Here is a 27,769-nt window from a genome sequence, read left to right as displayed (position 1 = left end):
TTGTAAACTTCCGTTGAATATTTTTGTATCATGATCATGATGATGAGATCCATTGTGGACGTCCAAGAATCATGAGGAAAAAAAGTCTTTTTGAATGTTCCTTATGAAATGTCAAGAGTAGCCCTTTAATTATTTAACGTTAGGCTCACACGAGTTTAGCAATTACACGTGAGATATGGATAAATACACCAAAATGAGACAGATTGGAGAGGGCGCGTTTGGGAAGGCCATTTTAGTTAGAAAAAAGAATGACGGCAAGCAATATGTTATAAAAGAAATTAATATACGAAAGGTATCAGTATAATCACAATGTATACTTCAGAAGTTCACTACTTATCTGAAAGGTAGCAAAAGTAGTTTCTACCATTTTAAATTGGAGCTTTGCAAAGCCCTCATCCAAGACAGTACGTGGCTTGATTTATAGACTGATTCCTTATATAACCGAGTCTCTAAACAGTCAGAGTCCTTAACATTGAGAGCTGTTCAAAGATTCAGTAAAGGCTTCAGCAGTTCAGCCAAAATATCAAACCATATTGAACTGCTGACAGATGATGTGTTTACTAGTGATCGTTTTGATGGTGAAACCAATATCAGAATCATTGGAAGCGTGCACAGTTGTTGAATCTGCATATCTACTATATTTATTCATTACATCAAAGGCTGCATGCTCAGTCTACATTGTCTTGTTAGTAGAGCAGATATCACTCGACAATTTCCATCAAATAACAATGTCCCAAACTAGTTGTAAAGAAAATAGATTAAAACAACTAGTTGCAGACACCTTTATTATGTTTTAACTAATATTTTTTTATTTATTTTGAACTAGACATTAAAAAATCTCTTAATATCAGATTTTAGCGTGAGATTTAAAATGGTGATCGAAACGTGAAGAATGCCTTTTTAAACCATATAATTATTTTTTGAGTTCATAGAGTATCATAGTTTGTAATCTCTTCAATAGTCATTATTACACCCGCTATTAAAAAATCAGTCAATTTTTTTCGTTTTCCATTTCTAAACTCAGATATGATTCACATTGTGTTCAAGAGCTTGCTGTGAAATAAGCATGTTGCAATTTGTATATCAAAATTTGTAGACCCAGTTCATATACCAGCCTGTGAGAAAATAGTGAATTTTTGATTTTTGAATTATTAAAGGAACTGATATGAAGTACCTGTACTTAATATGAAAATTTTAATTCCAAAATTCATGCATGTGTTACAAATGTTTTTGGGTTTTTTTTTTTCATAGATGAGCCCTAAAGAAAGACAGGATTCCAAAAAAGAAGTGAGAATATTTTTTATTTTGGAAAATTATAGATTGAATGTTATCTTAAATTATTTATAAATGCTGTGATTAAAGATGATGTTTATTGTTGACAAATACAACAATATGGTTTTTCATTATCTAATCAATCTATTACTTATTAACTGTCTTACTGAAATATCCATAGCATAAAATATCTATACTGTGTTACTTATTGAATATAATGCATGCATGACTTCATTGTATTACAGAATTTCTGTTTGATTGATGTATTAAGGCCTAGTTTCTTTGATAACGTTTTTTATAGGTTGCTGTGCTGGCCCAGTTGAACCACCCGAACATTGTGACATACAGAGAATCATTTGAAGGTATACAAAGTACCGGTATTATAAATGCATCAGTATTATGAAGTTGTTTTTTTTTTTTCAATTAAACAGTCCAGTATAAACATTTTTAACAGAAACATTAATATATTTCAAAAGAATTTTCCATTGTCTGATATTATTGTTTAAACAATATTTCCTTCTATAATTTGGTTGTATAGTTGTGTTAATATTTTGTCAAGAAAGCCAAAAAAACCTAATTCAACATGAATCATTACATATAGCAATTCTAAAGCAATGCTACATTGAAGGGGATCTAATTTTGTTTTGCTGTTGTAGAAATTGGAAGCCTTTACATTGTCATGGATTTTTGTGAAAAAGGTAATGTTAAAGCTTTATATATTCACTAAACTGTCTGGGACCTTTCATGCATATACAACCCATACAAGTATTTCATATGTTGTTGCTTTACTTTACTTTAGGTGATTTGTATGGTAAAATCAACAGCCAGCGTGGTATTCTATTTCCAGAGGAACAGGTATGCATCTGTAATGAAGAATTTTGGATTATACTTGGAGCAATTTATTGTTTTATTATAATAATATAACATTTTATAATATATGCATGTACATAATAATATTTAAAGGTCATTATGTAATGATTATAAGCCAAAAACTGTCCATTCTGTCATATTGAATGGTCCCATTTGCAGTTTTAGATTGCTTACAAGATACCCTCTTAAAACTGCTTCTCTCAATGTTTTACCATAAACTATACCCAGTAGTTTTCTCTACTGATCATTGCTGTAATATTGTTTGAAGGTGATGGACTGGTTTGTTCAGATCTGTCTAGCAATAAAGCACATTCATGACCGAAAAATTCTACACAGGGACATCAAGTCACAGGTACATAGAAGTAAAATCACATTCCCTTTTGCCTGATTATCTTATCATTTTGTGAAGTGAAGTAGCAGTTTGATTAAATTTGAAAATCAAACATTGTTTCTCCTATTTATATTAAATCATGCATGCACTTTACGTGCATGAACATGCGACTATAATCTTGTTCAAATTTGACTGATCAAATGTTCTGGAACCCTTTGTAGAACATCTTTTTGTCAGCTGATGGTTCAGTGAGACTGGGAGATTTTGGAATTGCTAAAGTCCTGGGCAGGTAGAGAAAATTCTAAACATTTCCTTGCTTTTACACTGCAGATTACCAAAACATGCATCTTTTGATTTCTACCTACCTCAGAATCTAATTTTAGATTACTTATGTGTTCTAATTTGGTTTTCAGCACTGTAGAGCTAGCCAGAACCTGTATAGGAACCCCTTACTACCTGTCTCCAGAAATAGTAGAGAACCGGCCATACAACAACAAGAGGTTTGTGTTCAGTACTACAGGTATATGTAGGACCTCAGCAGACACTCCCATTAAAGTGGATCAATTGATAGCAGATACTGTTAAAGTAACACATACCGGTACATGTATTTTGCAGTGAGACACACTGTGTTTAATGAATTTGATTATCATAACTGATGCTATTTTACAGAGAAATTTCACTTTGAATGGATATATAGTGCAGTTACATTTATTTTACAGTGAAATTTCTCCCTGAATATATTGATTTTGATAATTTATATTGTGACATGTTTTTTGCAGTGATATTTGGTCCCTAGGGTGTGTACTGTATGAAATGGCAACACTGAAGCATGCTGTAAGTAAAAGTGTAAATGGTTTAGGTACTGGGTGTCCAAATATACTAGTGTAACTTTAAACAAAAAAAGTATAGATCTTGATATTTGTGATTATGGCAATTATCCGCTTATAATTGCTTATTGAGTATTCCCATGAAATTCAATCTTAAATATTGTAGTTTGAAGCTGGAAATATGAAGAATTTAGTATTAAAGATAATCAGGTGAGTTAATTAAAAAAGTATAAGTATTTAATACAATACATAAATTATATCAATTTTGTATTAAATATTACTGTATTATGTACATAAACATTCATCAAACAAATCATCATACAAAAGTGTAATAAGAATTTAAATATTACCACACTTAAAATTAACCCTTATGATCAAATAAATGATAATGTTTACCAGTAATCTGAATACTACATATAGTATTGGAACTTTACTTATCTTAAAATTTTTGTGGTTTTTTTTTTTCAGGGGCTCATACCCACCGATTTCTCCCAAGTACAGCTATGATCTAAGGGGACTCATTGCTCAACTCTTCAAACGGGCCCCCAAGTATGTTTCCTCCTGTTGGTCATGTAACCTCAGACATAGTAACTGCTTAATTACAAAGAGTGCCTTATACTTTATGCATTCTTTCTTTTTTTAGGGAAAGACCATCCATAAACTCCATTTTAAAAAAGCCATTTATTCAGAAGAAAGTTTCTAAGTTTCTCCCAGAGCATGTAAGTGATTACATTTGCATTTATTTTGTAAGCTGACCATGACAGATTAATGTAAAACCTAACATGAGGATACATGTACATGAAAATAGCATAAACTGATAAATGTAAATATGCTACAAATAAAGAAAAAATCTGTATCTCCTCTCAAGTGGTATTGTATGCTTGACCTTGTCACCTTTACATCTCCATGTTTATAGCTGATTGCTGATGAGTTCAGCCACACTGTAATGCATGGACAGAAACTGGCGAGAGAATTACCCCCACCCCCAAGGGTCTCAAAGCCCCCAGCACGTAAGAAATTCAGAAGTACAGATTTCACAGGAAATTAAAAAATGATCATGTATCTGTTTTCAAAATATTGCCTATTATATGCAAAGAATTTTATTTTTGTATTTTCTCCTCAGCAAGGAAGGCCACACCAGCTAAACCTGTCCAGAAGTACAACCCTGCCAGTATATATGGAGCACCAATAGTTAGGAAGTCCCAGGAAAAAAAGTAAGATTTTCAATGATAAATATAATGCCAACAATTGAGGATCTTTATATCAGACAGTACTATGATGTACAGCTACTGAATTACCTGTGTTACATTTTAGCAGACAATCAGCAGAAAAGAAGCGCCCCGGTAGTGCAGGCCCCTCCCGTCCAGGAAGTGCAGGCCCCTCCCGACCAGGGAGTGCTGCAAGCCGCCCTGGAAGTGCCCAGGGCATGAGGCCCTCCAACAGTAACCAGGTAAATTAATAGGGGAGGGTAGGGGGGGGGATGCACCACATAGCGTTTCCTTTACAAAACAAAACTAACAAATTTTAGGGATGTAATGGACAAGCATACACATATTTTTGATGAATTGTTATTTGTATTTTGTATTTTGTCATTATAGGATTTAAGAAAGAAAAGACAAGAACTCATGGATAAAGAAAAGAAAAGACAAGAAGAAAAGGTAAAACAAAATTTTTAAATCTGCATATACCAGTATTAGAGACATTAATATTTTCTTATTTGAATTTTATGTTTCATGTATTTAATAATATCTTTTTTTTTTTTTATTTATTTTTTAGATTGCTGCAGAGAAATGCCATAAAGATCTCATTGAAAAACAGAAAGTAAGTTTCAATTAGTTAGAAATTATCTCTATGATAAATGAAAAAATTGTCATGTCTGTATACTAAACATATACATGTATCTTAACTTAAATCTTGTCGTATACACGTATCTGTATACTTTACATGTATATAAACTCTTGGTTTAGATGGCCCGCATCAATAAAGCCAGAGAGGAGGGATGGAGAAATCTGATGGGTTCTGATGATGGGGATGTAAGTCTGTGATGTGGAGACATGCTATAAAATGACGCATTTTATAGGGCATGAAAACATAGAATGTGAATGTAATGTTAAGATAGGCATTAAAGCAATGATTTTTTTCCTCAGAAGAAAGACAGGAATGGGGTCAAAGAGCAGCCCAAGGAACAGGTCAGGTGGCCTCCCCCCAATGTAAGTGTAACAGGTCAGGTGGCCTCCCCCAATGTAAGTGTAACAGGTCAGGTGGCCTCCCCCCAATGTAAGTGTAAAATAAGGAACAGGTCAGGTGGCCTCCCCCCAATGTAAGTGTAACAGGTCAGGTGGCCTCCCCCCAATGTAAGTGTAAAATAAGGAACAGGTCAGGTGGCCTCCCCCCAATGTAAGTGTGACAGGTCAGGTGGCCTCCCCCCAATGTAAGTGTAAAATAGGGGACAGGTCAGGTGGCCTCCCCCCAATGTAAGTGTAACAGGTCAGGTGGCCTCCCCCCAATGTAAGTGTAAAATAAGGAACAGGTCAGGTGGCCTCCCCCCCAATGTAAGTGTAAAATAAGGAACAGGTCAGGTGGCCTACCCCCAATGTAAGTGTAAAATAAATCCAGGTCAGGTGGCCTCCCCCCCAATGTAAGTGTAAAATAAGGAACAGGTCAGGTGGCCTACCCCCAATGTAAGTGTAAAATAAATCCAGGTCAGGTGGCCTCCCCCCAATGTAGGTGTAAAATAAGGAACAGGTCAGGTGGCCTCCCCCATATGTAAGTGTAAAATAAATCCAGGTCAGGTGGCCTCCCCCCAATGTAAGTGTAAAATAAATCCAGCCGTATCTAATTACGGATTGATATTTACTTATTTCAGTCATAATCTTTATATTTTTTCAATCTTTTCTAGCAGCCAACAGGAGATAAGGAGCGAGGGAAGTACGACAAGTATCATGCTTACTTGGACAAACTCCAGATGGACCGAGATCAGAGACTCAATAACCCACAGCCAGGTACAGTAAAACATGCTTATAGTGAATCAACAGGGACGGGCGATTTTGCTTTGTTGTATGCATAATTCGTTTTATCAATCAAGTTTACAATGTGTTATAAAATCACAGGGAAATGAGAATCACTTCGCTGTAAGTGTCAATTCATTATAAGCATGTTTTACAATACTCACTGGTCATGGACCCAGACTCTTTTATTAATCTCAACAGCTTGATTTAAAATTCAGTGTTTCGACACGGAATCTGTCTCATTTGACCAAATAATGAGTTAAGAAAGCATCACAAAAGTTTAAAGGTTGAAACGTTCTAGGGAGTTGTAATGTATCAAGAAAAGATTGTTGATGATTGATGGAGAGTACAGTAGATTAAAGACATGTTGATGTTCCTGTCTAGCTGCTAACAATGCCGCGGCCTATATGGCTGCTCCCAGGGTGGCAGATCCTTCAAAAGGAATCCCCAACTGGAAGCGACCTGGAGTTCCCGAACCAACCCCAGTCTACCAGCCAAATAGGTGAATGCTTTTCAAGATTTGCTCAACATCAAACATCTGTATGATATATGTGTTATTTTAGTGAATTTGAAACCTTCATAAGCTAACTGTTTATATGGATGCTCGGTTTATACAGGAATGCAGGTGTTAATGATGCAAAAGCTGAAAGGGCAAAGATTGTGGAGGACTTTGTACAGAGAAAGAGAGAGGCAGCCCTGAACAAACATAGGGGACAGGCTGATATATTTGGAGTCAGTGGTCATATATAGCATGTCTAGAATTGTAATTTTCTAAGGGATAGATACTAATTATAAAGCAGAATAGCTCAAATGGCTAGTGTTATAATAACTGTATTAATGAATATGCTGTTTTAATCATTCTACCCAATAACAAACATTCAAACTTGCAAATCATTAAGTCATGCAAATCATCATTCATATTTTAGATTCGAAATACTCTTGAGCTGATCCCTTCATGTATCTTTTATCAATAGAATGCCCGATCTTATGACCCCACTCCCCAGCAGAGTCCCAATAATGACCAACGACCAGGATCAGCCAGGAATAGGGAGGAGCAGGTAATTATCACACCTGTATGTGTTTCACCAAGTGAACTGATGAACAGCTATATGAACAGCATGCTTTATATAAATGTGATTTTTTAGGATTATATAGAAAAGCTGAGGCAGATAAGGCAACAGAATTACCAAGAGAGACGCAATGTGATGGGCAAAAATAAGAACGAGGTAAAACTAAATGTAGGCTTAATTAGTGGATCATCATTTAATTATTGATTTAATGGAAAACTGTGATAGATGTTCCTTAGATTTAAAAGCAAAAAGACAGTGTTAATGATTTAACAATCTAAAGTTGCAGTATGTTAGAACAGACATGGTCTGAGGAAAGTGTTGTGTGTTTAATTGAACAGCTTAATAGTTTGGACTCAAATTGAGGCAGAATGAAGAGTTTAACAAGAGTTCCCGCTTGTGTCTTTTTAGACAGATAAAAATTACTAGATCTATAGAATGTATTACAATGCTCATTTACATACATACCAAACTCTGTACACAGGAAGCTCAAGAACAAGCCAGGAAAGATGCTGAGGCGAGGAGGAAGAAGATAGAGGCTCTCAGGGTAAGGCTTGATATTCCCAATCAGATGCATTCAGTGTGATGCTTACATGACTGGCAATGAGAATAAGGTTTTTAAGCATACTGAAAACAATTTTATGTGTACTGTGGTTTCATCAATATTCGTTGAATACCACTTTTTGTGGATTTCGTTATTAAGTTGATCCACGAAATTAAGTGTTCATTGAAGTGCAATTTCTATTAACATTTTGTATTGATAGGGTCACTGGCCATGAATTTACGTATCCTTGAAACTGTGATTTTCACTTAATCCAAGAAAATTGATACCCTTGAATATTAATGAAACCACAGTATTTCTTATGCATGTCGTTTGATGTTGAAACTTTGGTATTGTAGCAACAAGCAGATGATAGAGCTCAGATGTTACGGGAGCAGCTAGAAAAAGACAGGAGAGAGCTGTTTGAGAAGGAGAAGCGCCTGAGACAGCTGGGCGGAGCAGCCCCTGTAAGTGATCTCACCCCTCAATCACTCTACAAATACACATGAAGAAACTTTCTGATAATCAGGATGGCAATGGCAGTGGCCTAAAAGTTATTGTCTACCTGATGTTTATTTGACATTTGCATTTTATCAGTAGGGGACTTAAAGCAGTGGAACACCATATTCAAGATGAAGTGCATGTAACTAAGAGTTATGCATTAGATATTGTGTGAAATCTAATTAATTTAATGTTCATAATTTTGTTTTTCATTTTCTTCAACAGGATAAAGCAAAGCAAGGAAGGTATGAATTTTTTATAGTACAGCAAGCCATAAAATAAGTTTTTGTTGTTGTGTGCTACATGTATTAGGTACTTTCAATTAAAGTAATTGTCACTGAATAAAAGTTTTATAAAGTCATATGATCTTCAGGCCCCTCCCTGTGCCCCCTAAACCTCAGGTGACCCCGGCCCCTGCTGTGTCCATGACTGGAGTTCTTAATGCGATCGGAGCGGAACCTCCCAAACCTGTCGCCATGGAACCAGCCAGTCCAACAGGATTTACCAGTGTTCTTAGTGCCATAGGTGCCAAGCCAGCAGACAGCAAGGAAGAAAGCGCAAAGTAAGGGGGCTGGGTGAACTCAGTACTGTGATTTCATCAATAGTCATTGAATACCAATTTTCGTGGATTTCGTTATTCAGTTGATCCACGAAATTAAGTGTTCATCAAAGTGCAATTTCTATTAACATTTTGTATTGATAGGATAATTGGCCACTAATTTACGTATCCTTGAAACTGTGATTTTCACGTTTTCCACAAAATTGATACCCTTGAATATTAATGAAACCACATTATGTGTAAAATACACTGCTGTAATAATGTATTCTTCTTCATTTGTTGGAAGACATAGCTACTTGAAGCAATTAACTTTGATTTTGTACAGTTTTATGTTAAATATTTGATAATCATTTACTGATGATAAACTGGCCGGTACTCTTAAATAATTAATTAATAATAAATAATTAATTAATAAATAATTAATACACATATTAATAAATGATGTTATCCTATGTCTGTCATATACATGGTTACCTGCATGAGATAAAGGACAATTCTTTGTCTTCATTTTAGGAGTCCAGACCAGCTGAAAAAAGATGAAATTTTAAAGAAGTTGAATGAAAAGGTAAATTTATTTTAGAACAAAGTGAGTTGATATTGACCTTGTTTTATATTTTGTCATATTTTAATTGATCTCATAAGGGAGCACCCAAAGGCAAGTGGGGTAAGGCAGAGAAGCCAGAAATAGCAGAGGAAGCCTCACCCCCAGAGTCTGCCAGATCTCAGTGGGGTCAGGGAGATGGCGTCAGTTTCTCCAACCTTCCCCTGGAACAGACAGCCTCTCAGATGGAAGGTTGGTTAAATCAAATTACATGTATCTCTTGAACACTAGTTTGGGAATTTAACATTGTTTTTGTCAGTACAGTGTAAGAAGATATGGAGTCTTTATATGGGACAAAGTTATTTGTGGCTTTGATTAATACAGTTGAAATTAAATTTTCAACTCCAAATTCACAAAGTTTCATATTAAGTGCATTAATATTATCCTCTAGCAACCTCTGCCAGTGATCAAGTTGTCAAACACCCCGTCTCGGAGGGAGGGGACACTAAGCCTAAGCCCCCAGAGAAGAAGAAATGGGGAGGACCCAGTGACACATTGTTGAGCAATCTGGAGAAGAAGCTAGGAGAGGGAGCAGGCAGTGGGGAGGGGAGCAGCAAGCCCTCGGTCCCAGAAAAAAAGAAGTGGGCGGGGCCCAGTGATACACTGCTCAATGCTTTAGCACAGAAGTCTGTGGTCTCAGGAACACTGTCTGGGGAATCCAGTGGTAAATTTTATTTCTTTCTTTATTTGAGCTGTAAGGGTTTTAAAAGAAAGAATAATTTTAGCTTTACTTTTGGATCTGTTCAGAGTTGTTCTGTTTGCTTGTCATGGCTTGAAATTGTAAAGAAATGTCACACACAGATCTTACACTGAACAACAGTAAGCCAAATGTGTAACAGTTTGATAATGTACTCTAATTTACACTTGGATGCTTGATCTAAACCTGTGTAGCAAGTATGTGAGTGGATGAGTAATAAGTTTTAATTAGAAGTATGTGAGTGGATGATATTGCAGTAAGTGATGTTCAGTTCAGTATTAACTTTAAGCTATACAGCTTATCAGTACAATAAATATAAACAATACAGTAAAACACGGTTATAACGAACACGCTTATAATGAATTGACGCTTACAGCAAAGTGATTTTCATTCCCCGTGACTTTATTACATGTTGTAAACTTGACGGATATATCGAATTACGCATATAACGAAGTAAAATTGAACGTCCCTGGGACTTCGTTATAAGTGTGTTTTACTGTATACACATACAGGTAGGTTAACGGGAGAATGTGGCAGAAGTTTACATCGATATCAACATCTAATTTGCATTAAGTAAATCTTGTCTTATTTTCAAACTAAAGTGAATAAATTTACCCAGATTACATAGTTCTTTTACATTTTCAACATTAAAAAGTTGCAAAAGTTTACACATTGAAGTTTTTTTCAGTAATAAGGCTTAATGTATTTTTTGGGATAGCCTTCGTATATGGAACGTATTAAAATAAAATGAAATTCATCTTCATAGAATTTGAACATAAGAAACATTTTCTATTGTGTCCTTCAATATTATAAAATCGACCTGTTTTTATTGACAATTGATGCGAAGACAACCTGAATCTTGAAATACACTTTTGATATTTGTTTGAAATAGATTTCCTTAAATAATATTGTAAATCATGGGTTGCAATTAAGTATTTGAAAAAAGAGCATTTACTAAAAATATCTAGTTGAGAAAAATTATACTGTGTAGCTTGGTCAAAAATATGTTGTTTAACAACAATGAGATCTGCAGCTGTTATTTTTTGTTTTTCTCACAATTCATCCCAAAACATACCCAGATTGCATAAAAAATCTTTAACATGATACAACAGTTTTTTGCATTATGTTTTTCGACACAGTCATATAGTGTATAATTGCAATGTTGAATAGTACAATTATTATAATACAGTATTTTTTTCCAGAACTTAACTATGTTGAACATTCTTTGGTACAGCAGAGGACAGCGTCCAAATTCAGAATAAACTGCTACATTACAAGTTGACCTTTTAACTCTCAAGATATGTTTACAAAAATCAAGATGAAGTTTCTCAATATTAGGTGCTTTGAGTGAACCCCATACCTGTGATGATGCATTTGAATCATATGTAGTTTTATGCTGATTGATTAACTGATTTAATTTGATTTAAATTTTGTCAGTGTCCAGTCCAGAGGCCTCCTCCCCCACCCCACCCTCTGTGTCGGCCACCATCACAATCTCCAAACCTCCAGTGGTCCCCATCAGGCAGGGCACCATCACCCTCAGCAAGGATGGCCCACCCAAAGGTCAGTTCCCAGGGATTAATACATGTATATCCTAGTGTTGTCTGTGTTATAGTCGTATATTCACTAGTAATTTACAGAATTCTTCAGTTCTATCTTTCTGAATAAACAGAATTTTAGACTTACAGACTATCTTCACCTTTCATAATGTTGTCTTTTTTCACACCTCAAGTAACAATATCTGTTTGACTAATTGGATCACTTTTTAACTAGAAGGGACAGCTATAGGTGCCACCATTACTGTTGATAAACCGGTCATAGTAACAGGGCAGCTTCCAAATCTAGGTAATCCTGTCTCTGGGGTGTCTCTTGTGTTACTGTCTGAGGTTAACTTCTTAATGACCTGAACTAGAGAAAAGTTGAATCACATTGATCACCAATACCATATATGAATATAATACATAAAGCTACAATTGATATAGAAAAGTGCATTCAATACTCAATATGGTATATTATACTTGAAAATAAATTAAAATTTTATGTACCTATATTTTCTCTATTAGGAAGTAAATGGGAAATAGTTTTAAAGCATGCTAAATGTATGTAACAAAATGGTGGATGCATAAAGATATAACGCTAGCTGCTAATGCAAGATATTTAAATACCGTTCTTATATTAATGTGGAAAAGTAATATTTTGTTTAATTTTTCTATTGTCTTATACATGTATTTATTGTAATTTGAGTTGCATGTTGGCACATGTGTATTTGTTGTGAAACATTATATCCCATTGGCAGAGGAGAAGGCTGATTCATCCAATACAGATTCTGAAAACAAAACAACCAAACAGGAAACTGACCAATCAGATGACAAGGAAAATTCAAATTTTAAGACTGATAAAGTAGATGATCAGCCTAAATGTGTTGCTAAACCTCCGCTTCCATCCAAACCTGTTGTTTTGCCTAAGCCAGTGAAATTATCCAAACCAGACACCCCTAAGCAGTTTGGTTAGTTTAGTTTGCTTTTAGCAAGTTACTGCATTTCTTACATTCCTTTGCATATAGGTTGCCTGTTTAGGTTAGAACAATTTTCATCCTTTTAATTTAGTGTGAGTTAAAAAAAGAAAAGAAAAAAAAAGTACCAGTAATGTAAATGAATAAGAATTGTGATTTCATTATTTCACAATGTCAAGTGCATGTTCATGTATTTTAACTGCATGGTCAAGATGTTGTACGCATGTTTGGTTTCATGGTCACTACTCATTTATTTTTTGTGGATATTGGAATGGTATATCATTGGCCAGCTTACAGTGGGTGTGGTTATAACTTGACTTTTCTTGTTTGTTGTTAGACTCTGACAGTGTTCCTCAAGCGAGTAAAACAGAGGGTGCTGGAAGCTTGTTCACAAAACCTGACTCTGAAGATAAAACAGAGGAAAAAGAGGAATCAAAAGATAGCAAACCTAAGAATATTTCTTTGAGGTAATGCACAACTTGTTTCTGAATTTTGGATGGTAAACATAATAGTGCAATGTCATTATTTCTTGTATTTGATGTCGCTTTGTAAAAGCCCAGGTTCTCCACCAATCAGAAACAGATTGGTAATGTAATGAACTGTGCATATGAACTGTTGTATGTATCTTATTGTTGTAGCAAAACTCAAAACTCTGGTGTCATTCTTGGGATTACATGTGGACAGTTTGACATTGGAAATGCTCAGGTAAATGTTATTAGGAAACTCTTTGAATAATGTTTGATGATGCTATTATATCAACAACAAAAAAGAGTATTTAGACATTAATTAGGGTCCACTGCTAAGAAAATAATGGTTGAATGCTTCATATTTCTTGTAGTTTACAGTATCATTATACATTTGATGAACGCAATACATGTACTCTGAACACATTACGTTTACCTATGTTACTGTTTTATAATAATGCAAAAAACGCAACGACCTCACATGACAAATTATACCACTTTAACATTTGACAAATTCGTGGTAAATACATAGTTGAAATAAAAATACTGGTTTAGGTATCTTCTATTTTAAATCTTGGACATCACATCTAAGCAAACTTTATGTACATGTATGTATAAGATTAAGTTGGATATGCATTACAGTATAAAAACAAAGCACAAAAATTCCAAAGAAAAAAAATGGCATATAGTGTAGCAAACTCTTATGAAATTTGTACTATTTCTATGTCAGATGCTGCGTACCTGCTCTGAGCCTGATCTTGCCAAGTTGAAACGGACTAATGCAGTCAAGCGAACCAGGAAACAAAGCCTTGACCTGGAGAAGTTGAAGAATGAGGCAAGTTTTGCTTTGTTTTGATTTCACTCCTCGAAATATGTGATGATATTCAGACTAACATACTAACTAGAAAGATATGGGAATTCTTTTTCTTCTTTTGTCAGCTGTTTTCTCTCACATTAAGTTGAATATCTGCATGTAAAAAATTGTTTAATCGTTTTGTTTCATCCAAATATTTATAAAAATAAAAATGGATCTTCATAAACATATACCGTATAACGGGTATTTTTTACGTGCTGCTAATTTTTACGAGTTTTATAAATCTGTAAAAATTAAACACGTAAATTTTCACAGAAGTAAAAAAACATCGCACGTAAATTTCTACATGGTACGTATGAAAGTAATGTTCATGACCTTCAGCTCAGCCCTGACGACTGTACATGTACATGTAGGTATATTTGAGCGTTTTTGATCACGTGGTGTTAACAGTTCAGATCAACTCCATTTCAATTTTTTTTTCTCTCTCTCTTTCTTTCTCTCCCAACCAAAAAAGACATCTAGCTACTAACGTGTTGTCTTTGGGTTTTTTCCGGTAAATCAAACTGAGATGAGCACATGGTGTACATCAATGATGATACCCAGATAGATAGGATAGTAAAGTGTATATCACATATGAAATAAAGTTAAATGTATAAACTAAGGATGTCAACGAGTACCCGGTTAACCGGGTACTCGATCGACAGTCCGAGTATCGAATACTAAAATCGGTACTCGGTTACTCGGATGTATATTTTTAAATATTTCTAATTTTATTTAATAATGCATTAAAACATCGGTTTAAAAACTTAAAATGTCCATTGCACTTGTACATACAGTAATTAGGATTCCTACGCCTCTAAATATGCTAAATGACCGTTATCGCCTGGGGCAGTGTTTATATAGTAATTATCGTGACCATGCACCTGTTACCTTTGGCTGTCTTCTACCCTTATTTTTGGCTTAATTTAATGATTTGTTTTTCACTAAACATCGTTTATTATAGTGTATTATATAAATTAGATAGCACACAGTAGAGAAATTGAACAGACCTAAAATGCCGCCACCGACTTCAAAAGTCTGGAAATATTTTAAAAGAACTGAAGTTTCAAAAAACATAAAATGTCAGATGTGCGAAATAAACTTATCCTATACGGGGGGAACGACAAACATGTTAAATCACATTTGTCTTAAACATAAGGAGGAATTTCTACAAAAGTGACCAAGGTTTTAGTTATCAATGTACTTGTTCATATTTATTTACACTCTTACCGAGTACCCTGGTACTTGATCGGAAAAACGTCCGAGTAACCGAGTACTTAAAATTGACCGATTTACATCCCTAGTATAAACACAATCATAAATATAAGGAATCGTTAACAGAAAAAACGATTTTCTGATTTGTATGTGTGTTAACTGTAACAAAGTCACGGTGAAATTGTCCCCCCTTTTACCACAGATGATTTTAATTTTTACGGACATGTCCAATTCGCAAAAATATAACGCGTAAAAATTCAAATCATCCTATTTTATGACAAATTTGTAAAATATTACAGCAGTAAAAATTACCCGTTATACGGTACACAGCAAAATACCTGCTAAAGTTGTGACATAACCCCATTGTTGTAGGACGAGGAGCTGGTAGAGTGTCTGTTAGCTAACGTCAGCCTGGAGGATAAAGACAGTGAGGACAACAGTCCTCAGGAGGAGCCTATCAGTCCCCTCAACCTCGAGGAGCAGCAGGAGGAGGAGGGGGAGGAAGACAATGAAAATGAGTATATATGGATAGGCACTTTATTATTGCTAGAGTTTATTATCATTTGTCTTCCCATCTTTCACTTTTGATCAAGAGATTTTTAGATATTAGATATTTTAGATATTTTTATAGCTGGTTATGGTGTATGTTTCAGTGATGATGAAGATGATGAGGATTTGATGAGTGTTAGAGAGACCATGCAGAGTTTACTACTGAGGGAATACAGCACAGGTTTGTTTCTCTATGGCCATCAGCCTTACTCATACACAGGTTATCAAAACCACTTTCTGTGGAAAAAAGGCAATAGTTGTTGATAAAAAAGACACTTAAGAAGTAAAAGACAGACTAAAATATCATCTGGTATACACATGCATGTAATAATACTTGATTATTAATAGATGATGAAAAGAGGAAATCTTCTACATTGAACATGACAGGAAGTAAAGAAGATGACATTAATGAAAGTGAAGACGCAAACAGTAATAACGGTAAAAAGATTTTTTTTCATATATTTGAATTTGTTTATTTTTTGGGATGTCAGTTTGGTATATTAGAGCATTGTATAGTAAAGGGTGTTTGTACCAGTAAAGAAAACATTAGAGATATAAATTTGGAATTATTTTGCAGGTGATGAAGATAATAATGGGGAAGATGAGGAAGATAATGAGGACAAAGAGAATGGTGAGGAGGAGACTGGTGAAGGGGAGGAGACAGGTGAAGGGGAGGAGACTGAGGACCCCATGGACAGCGAGAACCAATCAGAGAACACTGAGGACCTGTTCCAGTCAGGTGATTGTTACTAAATATAGATAAAAATGTCCAAAAACTTTCAAATGAAGAGATAAGATACCAAGAATCCCTATTAAAAAGATCATCAAATTAGTTCTTAATTTATCAAAAAGACTGACTTTGTTTTAAAGAGGATGGAATCAATTCTTATTAGCTATGTTGCAATTGATAGAAAATTGGAGACATTTATTAAATCCGAGATTGTTCACAGAGGTAATGCTCTGTAGTTTTGATATTGAAGTTGCTTTGCAATGGGTATTCATGTTTTACAGATGAGAGTGATCGAGACACCCAGTTTGGAGACGATGAGGAAGACTATGATTTGTTCAGCCGATTGGAGGAGTCCCGAGCTGAGCTGGAGGGGGAACTAGGATGTGACAGATTCTTGAAGGTCTACAAAACTGTTCAGGTTAGCCTTGTTAACATAGATCCGCATCTATCAGTATCAATTCTAACTGGATTCCTTTCCATGACAATAACAACTGTTATTTTGGTATTATTGCTTCAAGATTGAAACTTGTAATGAATATTTTTTTCCTGGGAAAGAGATCAACATGTAATAAAACTTGTAATCTTCCTCCTCTGCTGGCAAACCATTCAGCCATTTGCTGTAAATTTTCAGGCTCTTCAAGAAGATGAGGATGAGAACATAGAGGAGGGGGCCAAACTGGTGACCAACATTCTGGGCAAGGAAAAGGAGCACCTGTACCCCAAGATCTTTCAGCTGGTCATGGCCGACGCCGCCTTCACTGAAGGTAGGTGTCTCAGTTCATTACTGTTTGATCTTTTACTGATTCCATAGAGGTGTTTGTAATAAATTTTAGTGTGAAATTCTTTTTTACCAAATAAGGTTTAAAATTGCGTTGATAGCCCTTTATTTTTAAAGGGTGACCTCTGAACAATTTGATTTACATTAAATAATACATGTATTAATATAGTATTTATGCATATTTAAGATCAGGGAAATTTTACACAAACATTGTACATGAATTTCTCAAAAAATGAAGCTTATTGTTTATTTTTTAACATCAATGAGAAAACTGCAGAATTGCAGTCAACAAAGTAATGAATTTTTGTTCAATACATGTGTTTACAGAACAAAACCAAAGTAGTAAGTTCACTTAACACTTCATTAGAACACATCCTGTTGTGTGAGCTATTTGGTCCTTTTGTGTGCTCTCAAATTCATGGCTTTTGCACATCTTACAAATCAAACTTAAACATAGAAGATATCACCTTTAATCATTCTCTGTAATATTTGTTGCTTTTTGGTGAGCCGTTTTCAAACCAAATTTGTAAATGTATCTGTGTCACATCAGTGTTTGAGCAAAGATTAATTTGCCAACAACATTTGTAAGGATGTTGAGTCTCACTTACACTTCTGAAAAATTAAGGACATTAACTCTTTTCTTCTTTGCTCTTAAGGAAAAATCATTTTTTTTCTGAAAATTTTCTTTATTTTTGATTTTAAAACTGAACTTAATTTTTTTTTAAATTATATGCAAAATAGGGATGCTTTTGGTTTATTTTGTGATATAATTGTCTTTCCACTATTTAATTAAAATAGGTGTACAATGTGTTGGTTAGTTTTATATCACAAAGGCTTATTGTTCTTTATCTTTACTTTGCACTCTAAGTTTTCCTTATTAGCTAGAGTAATAATGGTATGTATATATTAATACAAAGTTGATACTGAGTTTAAAGTACATGTATTGCTAAGAAACACAGAGAATTTTTAGTAACATTTCTCCATTTTATTTTTAGATTGATCTAGATATGGTCGGAGTTCCATGGTTCCTGTTTTCATTGATGGAGGAATATACATGAAGTGTAAACCCCCACTGATTGTGTGATGTCATATTGACATTTGTATGTATGAAAGATAAACATGAAAAATGTTCATTTTAAAATTTCCATTGACTGTATGCAAGACTTATTACCAGTATATCTCATCAAGGATATGAAGCAAGGTGAACACATATTTATTATGTCTCAATTGGATTACATTTCTAAATTATGAATGGATTGAGAATAGTAGGAATACATGTACAGAACTAACACATGGCATGAGTTGTAGGATCAGTTCACCTGTGATGTTCTCAGTATTTGATAGTACATTCAGAGAAAGCTTTATAATGCTCTAGCTCCCAGCTTACAGTGCAATGATTAGCTTACTAGCCTATATACATGTACACCCCTGTGTGTATCCAAGTACTGTGTGGTCCCACTTTGGATGTATCCTGTCCTGTGCCTGCTGTTATATTTCCATTATCTTCTTTATCTGTTCCTAGTCAAACTCTATATTTGGCTACATAATTAATATTTGATTTTTTTGCCCTTCACGTTTTGTTTGCTGTTTGCTATTTTTTTTTTTTTTTACTTTTACATTTTATTTTTGATTTTTCTTTTGATATCCCCTTGTGACTTTTTATTCCCACCCATTAATCTAAAGAGTAGATGTAGTTGAACAATTGATTTATTGTTATTTAATTCTGTGATTTGGCATACAATTCCATATGATTTATTTAATTTATAGCGATTGCATTATAGACTTGATTCCATCCAGTATAATTTATACTTCTGTGTGTTAGTTTGCAGTAGTGCTGCCTATGTATGGTATTTTATTGGAAAACTCCGTCCCTACATCTGGAAACTTTTTTTTCGTTGGTTGTGCATGTTGTAAGTCTACAATTGTTACATGGTTGTACATGGTTGTGTCAACACGTATGGAGTTATCAACAGTATTCCTATAATTATATGTACATGTATATGATAAACTGTAAATGATTTGCTTTACATTTTTTGGGGCATTTTTTTTTTCAAATATGTTACAAAGCAAGTAAAAGTAAATTAAAAGAAGTAAATGAACCCCCAAATGCTATATGTGGTTATACTGTTAATACATGTGCAAGGCAAGGTGTTTGAATGATGAGTTTATGCTAGTGGAAGGGAGTAGTATTCACAGTAATATGTTCTCTTCTCCTTAGTATTGCCTTGTGTGTTGCTTCACTGGACAGCTGATATTTCATTACACGTAAAAAATTTAATTGTGATTATTTTGAAACTATACATGAAACAATGAACTTTTTGAAATTCACTTTATAATTTTTTTCATGACATTAATGAATCAATGTGTATTTTATTTCCAATTATAAGACTTTTCATAAAAATTCCGTTTGTTGATTTTCTTGTTGTGGTCATTTGTGTACGTGAGTTAAGGCACTTTTACAGTGTTCAATGAAACAATCACCATGCTGCAGTCACAGATAGAAATGTCCCGACCCCCCGGCCCTCCGCCTTTTACAGTGGTCAATGAAACAAGCACCATGCTGCAGTCACAGATAGAAATGTCCCGACCCCCCGGCCTTCTGCCTTTGTTATCACAGAATAGTTCCTCGTATACCTGGATCTAAATTTATCAATTCTTTTAAAAGATGTCTTTTGTGGTACTGACAAATCCACGGGAAATTCTATGCTTTCAACCGCGCCAAGGGCATTAAATTTGAACTCTATCACAAGCGGTTCAGTATTTCCATCTGAATTAGTTGCAAAGGAAAGACTGTCTAAAAAGTATCCTAAAAATAGTTGCTCATTAATTGGTAATAACCTAAGTCTACCGAATCTCCCGTAGTTTAATAATATGCCGTCTCCATCTGACGTTATTGTCATGTTACCGAAAGCAAGATGGCCGTACAAGCCAGCATACGTGGCTTGGGAGACAGTTATGTTCCAGTAGAACTCAGGGTGAGGTTTCTGCGGGTTTCCGTGCTGAATAGACTTTAGGTCTTTCCAGGGCGCGGGAAAAGTACAAGATGTAGATTCATTAAGCCACGGGGTGTTACCTAGCAACAGATCCGATGCTTGACTGGCAATGGTATATAAAGAAGGGCGGTATTGGTTGTCCTTGGCTCCAGTAATAGTTACAAAAACTCCGGCTTTAAGATCAGGGAACAACCATAACAACGAAGAATAACCCACGATGCCTCCCGAATGCCATATCTTCCGGTAGCCTGAGAAAGATTGATTTAATATAATGAATTAGGATTGTTTATCAACATATAAAAGCAATATTGATGACGAGTTTAATTTTTACCTCTATATACAGACGATACCCAGCCCAGACAGTAGGAGAGCGTCATATCGGAGACCGGGTAGACAGGCTTGTACAGATTGTTCTTGGAGAACGGGCTGCTCATTTGTTCTTTGTGGAGTTCAGTAAAGTACTTGTCTGGTATGACGACACTTCCGTTGCTGATGGAACCATTGCCGAGGTTGAAATTCATCCATTTGTTCATGTCGTCTGCTGTGGTGTAAATGGAGCCCGCCGGGCCTCCGGGTAGAACTGAACTAAAAAAGAAGGAATGTCCTGTATTACATGAACATTATTTTCCCTTTGCCATGCGAGGTTTGGTGCTCTCTCGGATGAGACCAATCACACTCGTATCAGACAAGGTTTGACGTTTTCCGTGCCTTTAATGTCTAAATATTCTTGACTGTGGCGTAATATTATATTAACATGGGACTGCAGCAAATTTGATACTACATATATGTTGCTTGTCTGGACTGGGGGGGGGGGGTTGTGAATGTTTAAGGTTTTAGGGGAAGTATTTTTGATAAACCGATTAAAAATGAAAACTTCGAAACTTCCTAAATCTTTTTATTTATTAAAAAGACAGATTTACAGAGAAATAATGAATTGAAAATCAAATTAACATTCAATTGCTATAATTCATTTGCAGAGGCGTGTGTAAACGGGAAACAATATTGCTCAGTAGCTCACACAATGAAATGTATCAAACAACAACACGTGTTTACCTCATTTTATCAGCGAAATGCAATATCGGTGTGATGAAGGAAGAACAAGGGTTTTACTTACAACAGCAAATTCTGGTCGACTCTCTCCAGTCTTCCATCAACGTATGCAAAAGCTGAAGGATACTGAGTGAAGTTTTTTACATCACTCACAAAGCCACTGTCTCTCATTCCTAACGGCTCAAACAGCAGTTCTTTGACCAGCGTCTCCCACGGTTTCCCGCCCATTTTCTCGGCCACAAACCCCGCGAGGACGTACATGTAGTTACTGTACACGAACTTGGTCCTGAGGGGGTACAGGGGTTCCTGATATCCCAACATTCTGCACAATTTAAAAATGAAAAAGATCTTGTAAATGTTTGGCGATAGGATTTAATGTTACATTGTAATTGCGGAACAAAGCGTGATTTGAAACAACGGTAAGATCAAGCGTTGCGTAAAAATGATTCCATCTTTGCTAGTCAAAGGTTTCTGATCCGCACCGTCCTCAGTGCAAATAAAAAAAAACCCTTGGTTAACGAAGGTGTCAAAGCTTGTCAAAAGAAATTGCTGCATCCTTTGCCAAAAAGCAATTCTTTAAACATTTCCTTTTAAGTATTTCTTTTTGTATATAATTATAAAACTTCTAAAATTAAATATTTGAGACATGTAATAGGTATACATTTGATAGTTAATAAGTTTCATCATTATTCGTTGAATACCAATTTTCATTTATTTCGTTGTTGAGCTGATCGGCGAAATTAGATGTTCATGAAGTGTAGCTACGAAAATACGTATCATTGGAACTGCGATTTAATTTTATCTACGAAAATTAATCCCCACGAATACTGAAACCACAGTAAAAAAAAAAACAAAGAAAAAAATACCATGTATGCAGTTCTAAGTACATGCCTGATAAAGTCTTCTCTGGTTGTGTTTTCCGGGAATCCCACCAGGAGGGGGCTAAAATTTGACGGGACTCCCACCTTGTGGGCCAGAACATCTCGGAGGTTGACGCTTTTGCTCAGCAAGTCGTTCGCTAGCCGGAAAGAGGGTCCCAGAATATGTGCGATAGGGGTATCCCAAGTGTAACTGAAAGACAAGACAGCTTCTTTACTATACATGTACTTATGTATATGATTGTAGCTACCTATGGACTAAACAGTTTATCAGCCCTAAGTACCAACCAAAACCTGCAAGTTTAGAGTGATTTTTCAAATCATTATATTCCCTTCTAATGGTCTTTGCTTGACGATTTCGAGTAAATTTTCAAGTATACTTGCCTGTGTATGAATAAATACTTCATCTTTTGAGAGATAGGAAATCTTATACGAGAAATAGTTGGGGTTTTTTGCCCTACAAATCGTATAATTATATATTTCCTTTTAACAAGGTATTTTTATTTCTAGCCACCTGATGTAGTTTGTATTGTGCTGATCAGACCGTTTCTATACCCCCATTTACCAGACCACACATCGTGTCCTTCTCACCTTATCCGGTACCTATTTTCTACGTTGATTAAAACAGATCCAGGAAGCCATTGTGCTTTGTGGGTTCACATTAAACGTGTTAACACGTCATACTGGCGCATTATTTGTCACATTAAGTCATCGTTAACTGGTTAACGCGCATACAGCGGGCATCCCCCACACGTGTCGATGACACCACACAAAGCAATGTCAATAAATGTACCTACAACAACAGGTGCGCGAACGCGAAAGCGAGCTTTAAATCAAAACATACATGTACATGTATCTCATGCTTAACTTACGTTACAAGGGCTTTGACGAATTAGATAATGTTATATCACACCCTGAGTTGTATATATTAACATTTACTAGTTGTATTCTAGAAATAAAATTTACCTGGGATGTTCGGCCAGGAGTTTGGCAATAACAGCGCTGGTGAAAGCTTTGGTCAGGGACCCGATGAAAAACTGTGTGTTAACTGTTGCCTTCCTCCTTCTCTCCAAGTCGTAGTAACCAAAACTCTTAGTGAGGACCACCCTCTCGTCTTTCACTAAAGTCACCACCCCTCCCGTCACTCCCCTACACGATATCACACCGTCCAGGAAGTCGGAAAATCCCTGATATTCCCTGTCGCTGAAGCTGGACCCCGAGCCCTGCACCACCAACAATAGCAGCAGTGTATACATAGTCAGGTGTGTCCCCTTACTGGAGGGGAGAGACGGCACAGATACCTGTATCATTATAACCTAAGATATAGGTGTCCGTCACGAAGAGGCCGCTTCACTCGGCACCGAAGAAACCTGCATAACGTTGTGAAGGCAGACAAGATAACCAGAAAGGGGGGTTTATGATTTTTCTTAGTATATCTTAATTCTCCGCCCGAATAACATAGTTTAACTTTTAGTAGCAGCGGTGCAAATTATTCAAGTATAACGGAAATTCCATACAGGTATCGTGCCTTGCCAAAAATCACATTGGTGGTGCTGAATGTTTGAACTGATTGAATATATTTGCTATCACTAAAAACACGCCTTCGACACTCAAGATTTTGATTACATAGTTTAGTTGCTACATTGGAGATGATAACGAGCATGCAAAACCAATCATACAATATTAGCGCCGTTCTCTTTGATCAGTGTGTTTTGTTTATTTTTATTTACTGACGTTAAATAATTCGCTCGGCTCATCAAAGTTAGCAAACAATCAAATAATGAAAAATTATATTGATATAAACGTTATATGTATTGATATCATCGATTTAGTTTTTTGGTAATTAACAAGTGCTTGGATGTAAAACTCGGACTGAACAGTTGATAAATACGAAAGACGAATAGGGACACGTAAAAAAGAATTATCTCGTAATTACGAACAAAGATATCGTTATTACGAAAAAAAAAAAAGAAGATCTCGTTATAACGAGTTAAGTTAAATATCTCTTTATTACGAGAACAGATCTCGTAATAACGAAAAAATATCTCGTAATTACGAGTGAAAATCTCGTTATTGCGAGTTAATTCTCTCGTTATTACGATAAAAGATCAATATAAATAGTGCGCTTTATCGTTCTACTCTCTCTTAATGAAAAATTGATGTACATTAGAAATGCATTTAATAAGTTAAAGAATTTTAGAAGAAGGAGCAAAGAATATTGATTGATAAATTAATTAACTAATTTATTATAATATGAAGGATAATTTGTTTTCCGACTCCAAAATGTTAATATACAAAAACAATTATTTTCAATATGTTGTTTATGAGTAAATAAAATATAAGCAGAGGTAAAATCCATATATCCATGATTGAAATTATCTGTAACTGATATAATTGTGTTTTAATGGCTAGAACTACGTGTACCTGGTAATTACTTCGCAGTGGGATTGTAATATATGCTGAAAAGCAAAATAACGTGAAGTTCTTTCCACTTATTCATAAAAGATGAAATATTTAATCCGATCATTTTATGTTTTTATGCAGAAATTATTATAAAGAATGATCGTTGTTATTTAGAAATTAATAAAAATTGAATTAACGTTAATAGACTGAAAAAGGTGAAGCAATCGACTTGAATTTCTGTCCAGAAACGCACCATTTTATATAAATCTTATCTCGAAATAACGAGATAACGAGATCTTTTCTCGTAATATCAAGATAATTATCTCGTATTAACGAGATCTTTTCTCGTTATTACAAAGTTAAAAATATTTTTTTATTTGGCCCTATTCGTCTTTCGTATGTATAAACACCACTTCTAGATGTTTTCTGTTTTCAATTCCGAGCAAGCGTACTTGATTTCCCTGAGTAGGGGTTGTCGAACATTGCTTCGCCAGGCACAAAAACGCCAAAAAATAGTTATTATAATAGTATAGATCGACATAAGTAAAGATGAGTCTGTGTGCAGTGACAGTGCATAATGAAATCAGTACAGGAAACCACCAAACCGGGGTTTTTTTTTCGGGTGAGCATCGATCTACATATGTAGATGTGTTGTTATTGTACAGGTAATCTATCCTTGATGACGAACTTTGTTAGACATGTATATACTTTAGTTGATCACAACGGCCGAAAAATGGAACATATAAATCGTGCATTGCATATAAACTGTACATCACTCGGATTCAGTGTAAATCTGAATCTATTGAAACGTGCAGGCGATTTTGCTTAAAGGATATGTAGGAAAGATATCACCTAGCTGCAGGTCTGTAGCTCCCGGTCTGAAAAATTCCAGGTCCTCATCCGAATTTTTTCAGACCGGGAGCTACAGACCTGCAGCTAACACTAACCCAAAGCTTATGAAACGCAAATTAATTTGATACTGAAACATCCACCCATTCTATGAAGGGTATTTCCGTTACACTGCCATTAATTAAATGATATAGTATCTCACAAATTTGAAATTTGAATATTTTACAGTAAATGAACCAATTTGAATACAAATATGTGATACCATCTTTTTCGCTATTTTTTTCCGTATATATCACTTATTTTAAAAGATTGTATCAGTAAAGGGCAATAATTACATGTATCAAAATATAACTCATTAATTAATCGTATTTTAACCGTACATGTATATCATTTTTTACCCATGTTTCTGTGATAGAATGAATTGTACAAAAAGTATCTCTTCTTTTCATTTAAATCCTAACCAAACTTTAAACACTTCACTTAAAAAAAGGTAAAAGACTAGATGTTGACTTACAAGGACAGATGATATTGGTGGTTTAAAACGTCACGCTTACGAGTATAACACCAAAAGACACACAAACACAGCATCACATGTACAGCTCTCCATAGTTGTTCTGTTACGTTCAAAGGAAGCATCGGTCGTGGTTCTAAAACGCTATGAAAAACATGGGCATGAGAGAAACATTGCCCCTTTTTCTATAACGATCTAAGTAGAGAAGATGGGCAATAATGATGCACCCCCTCCCCCCCCCCCCCCCTCCGCTGTTTCTTTAACCGCCACCATTTGATGGACAAGAGAAAACAATCGCCCCTGGTTTTATAACTCTCTCGAGAAAATTGGCAAGAGATGAGCATTGTCCCTAGCTCTTTCTATAACGCTCTATGTAGAGAAGATTGGCAATAATGAACCCCCTCGCCGTTTCTTTAACGGCTAAGAGAAGATGGGCAAGTGAGAAGCAATGCCCCTGGTTCTACATAACGCTATAGAGAAGGTTGGCAAAAATCTCGCATGGTTTTTGACGCTCTAGAGAAGATGGGCAAGAGCGACGTATCGCCCCTGTGTTATGCGCCCTTACGAGGGTGGGCAAGAGAGAGAGACATATTACTTGATTCTATAACGCTCCAGAGGAGATGGGCGGCATCGCCGCTACTCAGGTGCGAGGGGATCGAGAGAGTTATCGCCCTTGGTTGTATGTCGCTCTTGAGGGAAGCATCTCTCAGGCTGACACGAGAATCCCTTGAAAAGAAAGAGAGGTACGGATCAGAGAAGATAAGAAGATAATATAATTGTCTTTGATCATGTTTATATAAACAATGAACATTTTAATTTCCAAAAAGGTAGGCCTATTGTTCATAGTATAAATTTATAATTTTTAAAAAGAAGGGGAAGCAAAAATAGGTAGATGATGATGCCTGTCCTCTTCATTTGAGAAAATGTATGCAAATGACAGTTAGGCCCAGGTAGAGTATTCACTATAATTTGGCACATTTCAATTCAATTCATTGATAAAAATAAGCATGTTTTGAATCAATTTATTTAGAATAGACAGTACTGAAGATTCAACTTTTAGAAAAGGAGAATTAAGTTGTGATAATTACTGAATATTTAATTTTATGTTTTATTTATTTAGGGCGCTGGTTGTTAAAAATTAGGAAAACTGCACGATGTATACATTATGAAATTAAAACTGAAAAAACCAAACATTTTTCTCTTTCAAAATCAAAACACTTAATAAAATTTATTCTAAAATCATAGTACCATGGTGACTCCCTATTAAAAAAGCAAAACAGAATTCACATAATATATTATACGTACACTGCAGCAGAAAATGTTCGCCCCCCCCCCCCCCCCCACTTTTCCCTCGGGAGGATATTGGATCCGCGCCGCAGGTGATAATCAGCTCTCGCGATGCGTTTTCTGATAAAGACTATAGCTCTGCGAAGGCTTGGAGTGTCAGAATCTCAAAATGGCGGAGGAAATATTGGTTAAGTTTTGAAGGTAAGAAAGTTTTGGAAAGTGTTGATAAGTTTATAGTGCATTATTGGAAAGTGCATTGTTTAATAGTGCGGGAAATGTGTCATAAATCTGTCGCGAATGTATTGTTTATTTTTGCCTTAGGTATTTTCTCAGGTAAGTTCTATGAATTTGTGATCCCAAAAAGATAAACATGATATTATGGTAGATGTATATATTTGTACAGTCAATAGGAGAGACTTAAGA

At 35.4% G+C, this 27,769-nt stretch overlaps 3 protein-coding genes across 3 annotated transcripts in view; 2 read left to right on the top strand and 1 right to left on the bottom strand.

Moving 5' to 3' along the window:
- LOC128157431 (serine/threonine-protein kinase Nek1-like) lies at window positions 1-19,789 on the top strand. Its single transcript, XM_052819980.1, is given in 46 exon segments — window positions 1-292; window positions 1,252-1,287; window positions 1,574-1,634; window positions 1,929-1,970; window positions 2,072-2,127; window positions 2,411-2,494; window positions 2,695-2,762; window positions 2,887-2,973; window positions 3,253-3,307; window positions 3,467-3,510; window positions 3,769-3,849; window positions 3,944-4,019; window positions 4,217-4,310; window positions 4,424-4,514; window positions 4,615-4,750; window positions 4,899-4,958; window positions 5,077-5,121; window positions 5,268-5,333; window positions 5,448-5,510; window positions 6,200-6,302; window positions 6,693-6,810; window positions 6,926-7,040; window positions 7,283-7,366; window positions 7,454-7,534; window positions 7,860-7,922; window positions 8,276-8,383; window positions 8,643-8,662; window positions 8,791-8,979; window positions 9,490-9,541; window positions 9,619-9,769; window positions 9,969-10,241; window positions 11,712-11,837; window positions 12,048-12,119; window positions 12,571-12,780; window positions 13,124-13,253; window positions 13,425-13,491; window positions 13,981-14,085; window positions 15,691-15,836; window positions 15,972-16,048; window positions 16,216-16,305; window positions 16,445-16,606; window positions 16,879-17,015; window positions 17,229-17,291; window positions 17,293-17,361; window positions 17,703-17,717; window positions 18,371-19,789. Coding segments are annotated over 46 exon segments (4,251 nt in total). The 5' UTR covers window positions 1-175; the 3' UTR covers window positions 18,434-19,789.
- On the bottom strand, window positions 19,726-23,791 carry LOC128157450 (protein flp-like). The gene is made up of 5 exons (XM_052820003.1): window positions 23,263-23,791; window positions 22,306-22,489; window positions 21,483-21,724; window positions 20,700-20,953; window positions 19,726-20,616 (listed from the first exon to the last, which is right to left on the bottom strand). Exons 1-5 carry the CDS (start codon window positions 23,604-23,606, stop codon window positions 19,916-19,918), a joined length of 1,725 nt encoding a protein of 574 aa, XP_052675963.1. The 5' UTR covers window positions 23,607-23,791; the 3' UTR covers window positions 19,726-19,915.
- Window positions 23,792-27,463: 3,672 nt separating this feature from the next.
- LOC128157430 (rho guanine nucleotide exchange factor 17-like) overlaps window positions 27,464-27,769 on the top strand; it is a 30,296-nt gene continuing 29,990 nt past the window's right edge. The window contains exon 1 of the mRNA XM_052819976.1: window positions 27,464-27,547. The gene's annotated coding sequence lies outside the window, so the exon portion shown is untranslated. The remainder of the gene's footprint in view (window positions 27,548-27,769) is intronic.

This window comes from Crassostrea angulata, chromosome 7, assembly GCF_025612915.1.
Source record: "Crassostrea angulata isolate pt1a10 chromosome 7, ASM2561291v2, whole genome shotgun sequence".
NCBI lineage: Eukaryota > Metazoa > Mollusca > Bivalvia > Ostreida > Ostreidae > Magallana > Magallana angulata.
Note: the sequence above shows the minus strand (reverse complement) of the source record. Positions and strands in the feature narration are given on the sequence as shown.

Bases quoted from the DNA above. Each gene is read 5' to 3' on its own strand.
- LOC128157450 (XM_052820003.1), bottom strand. From the start codon at position 23,606: ATGATACAGGTATCTGTGCCGTCTCTCCCCTCCAGTAAGGGGACACAC. The intron at 22,490-23,262 runs GTAAATTTTATT...CTTGTCTTTCAG, and splicing joins CTCCTGGCCGAACATCCCAG to TTACACTTGGGATACCCCTA. The intron at 21,725-22,305 runs GTACTTAGAACT...TTGGGATATCAG, and splicing joins GAGAAGACTTTATCAGGCAT to GAACCCCTGTACCCCCTCAG.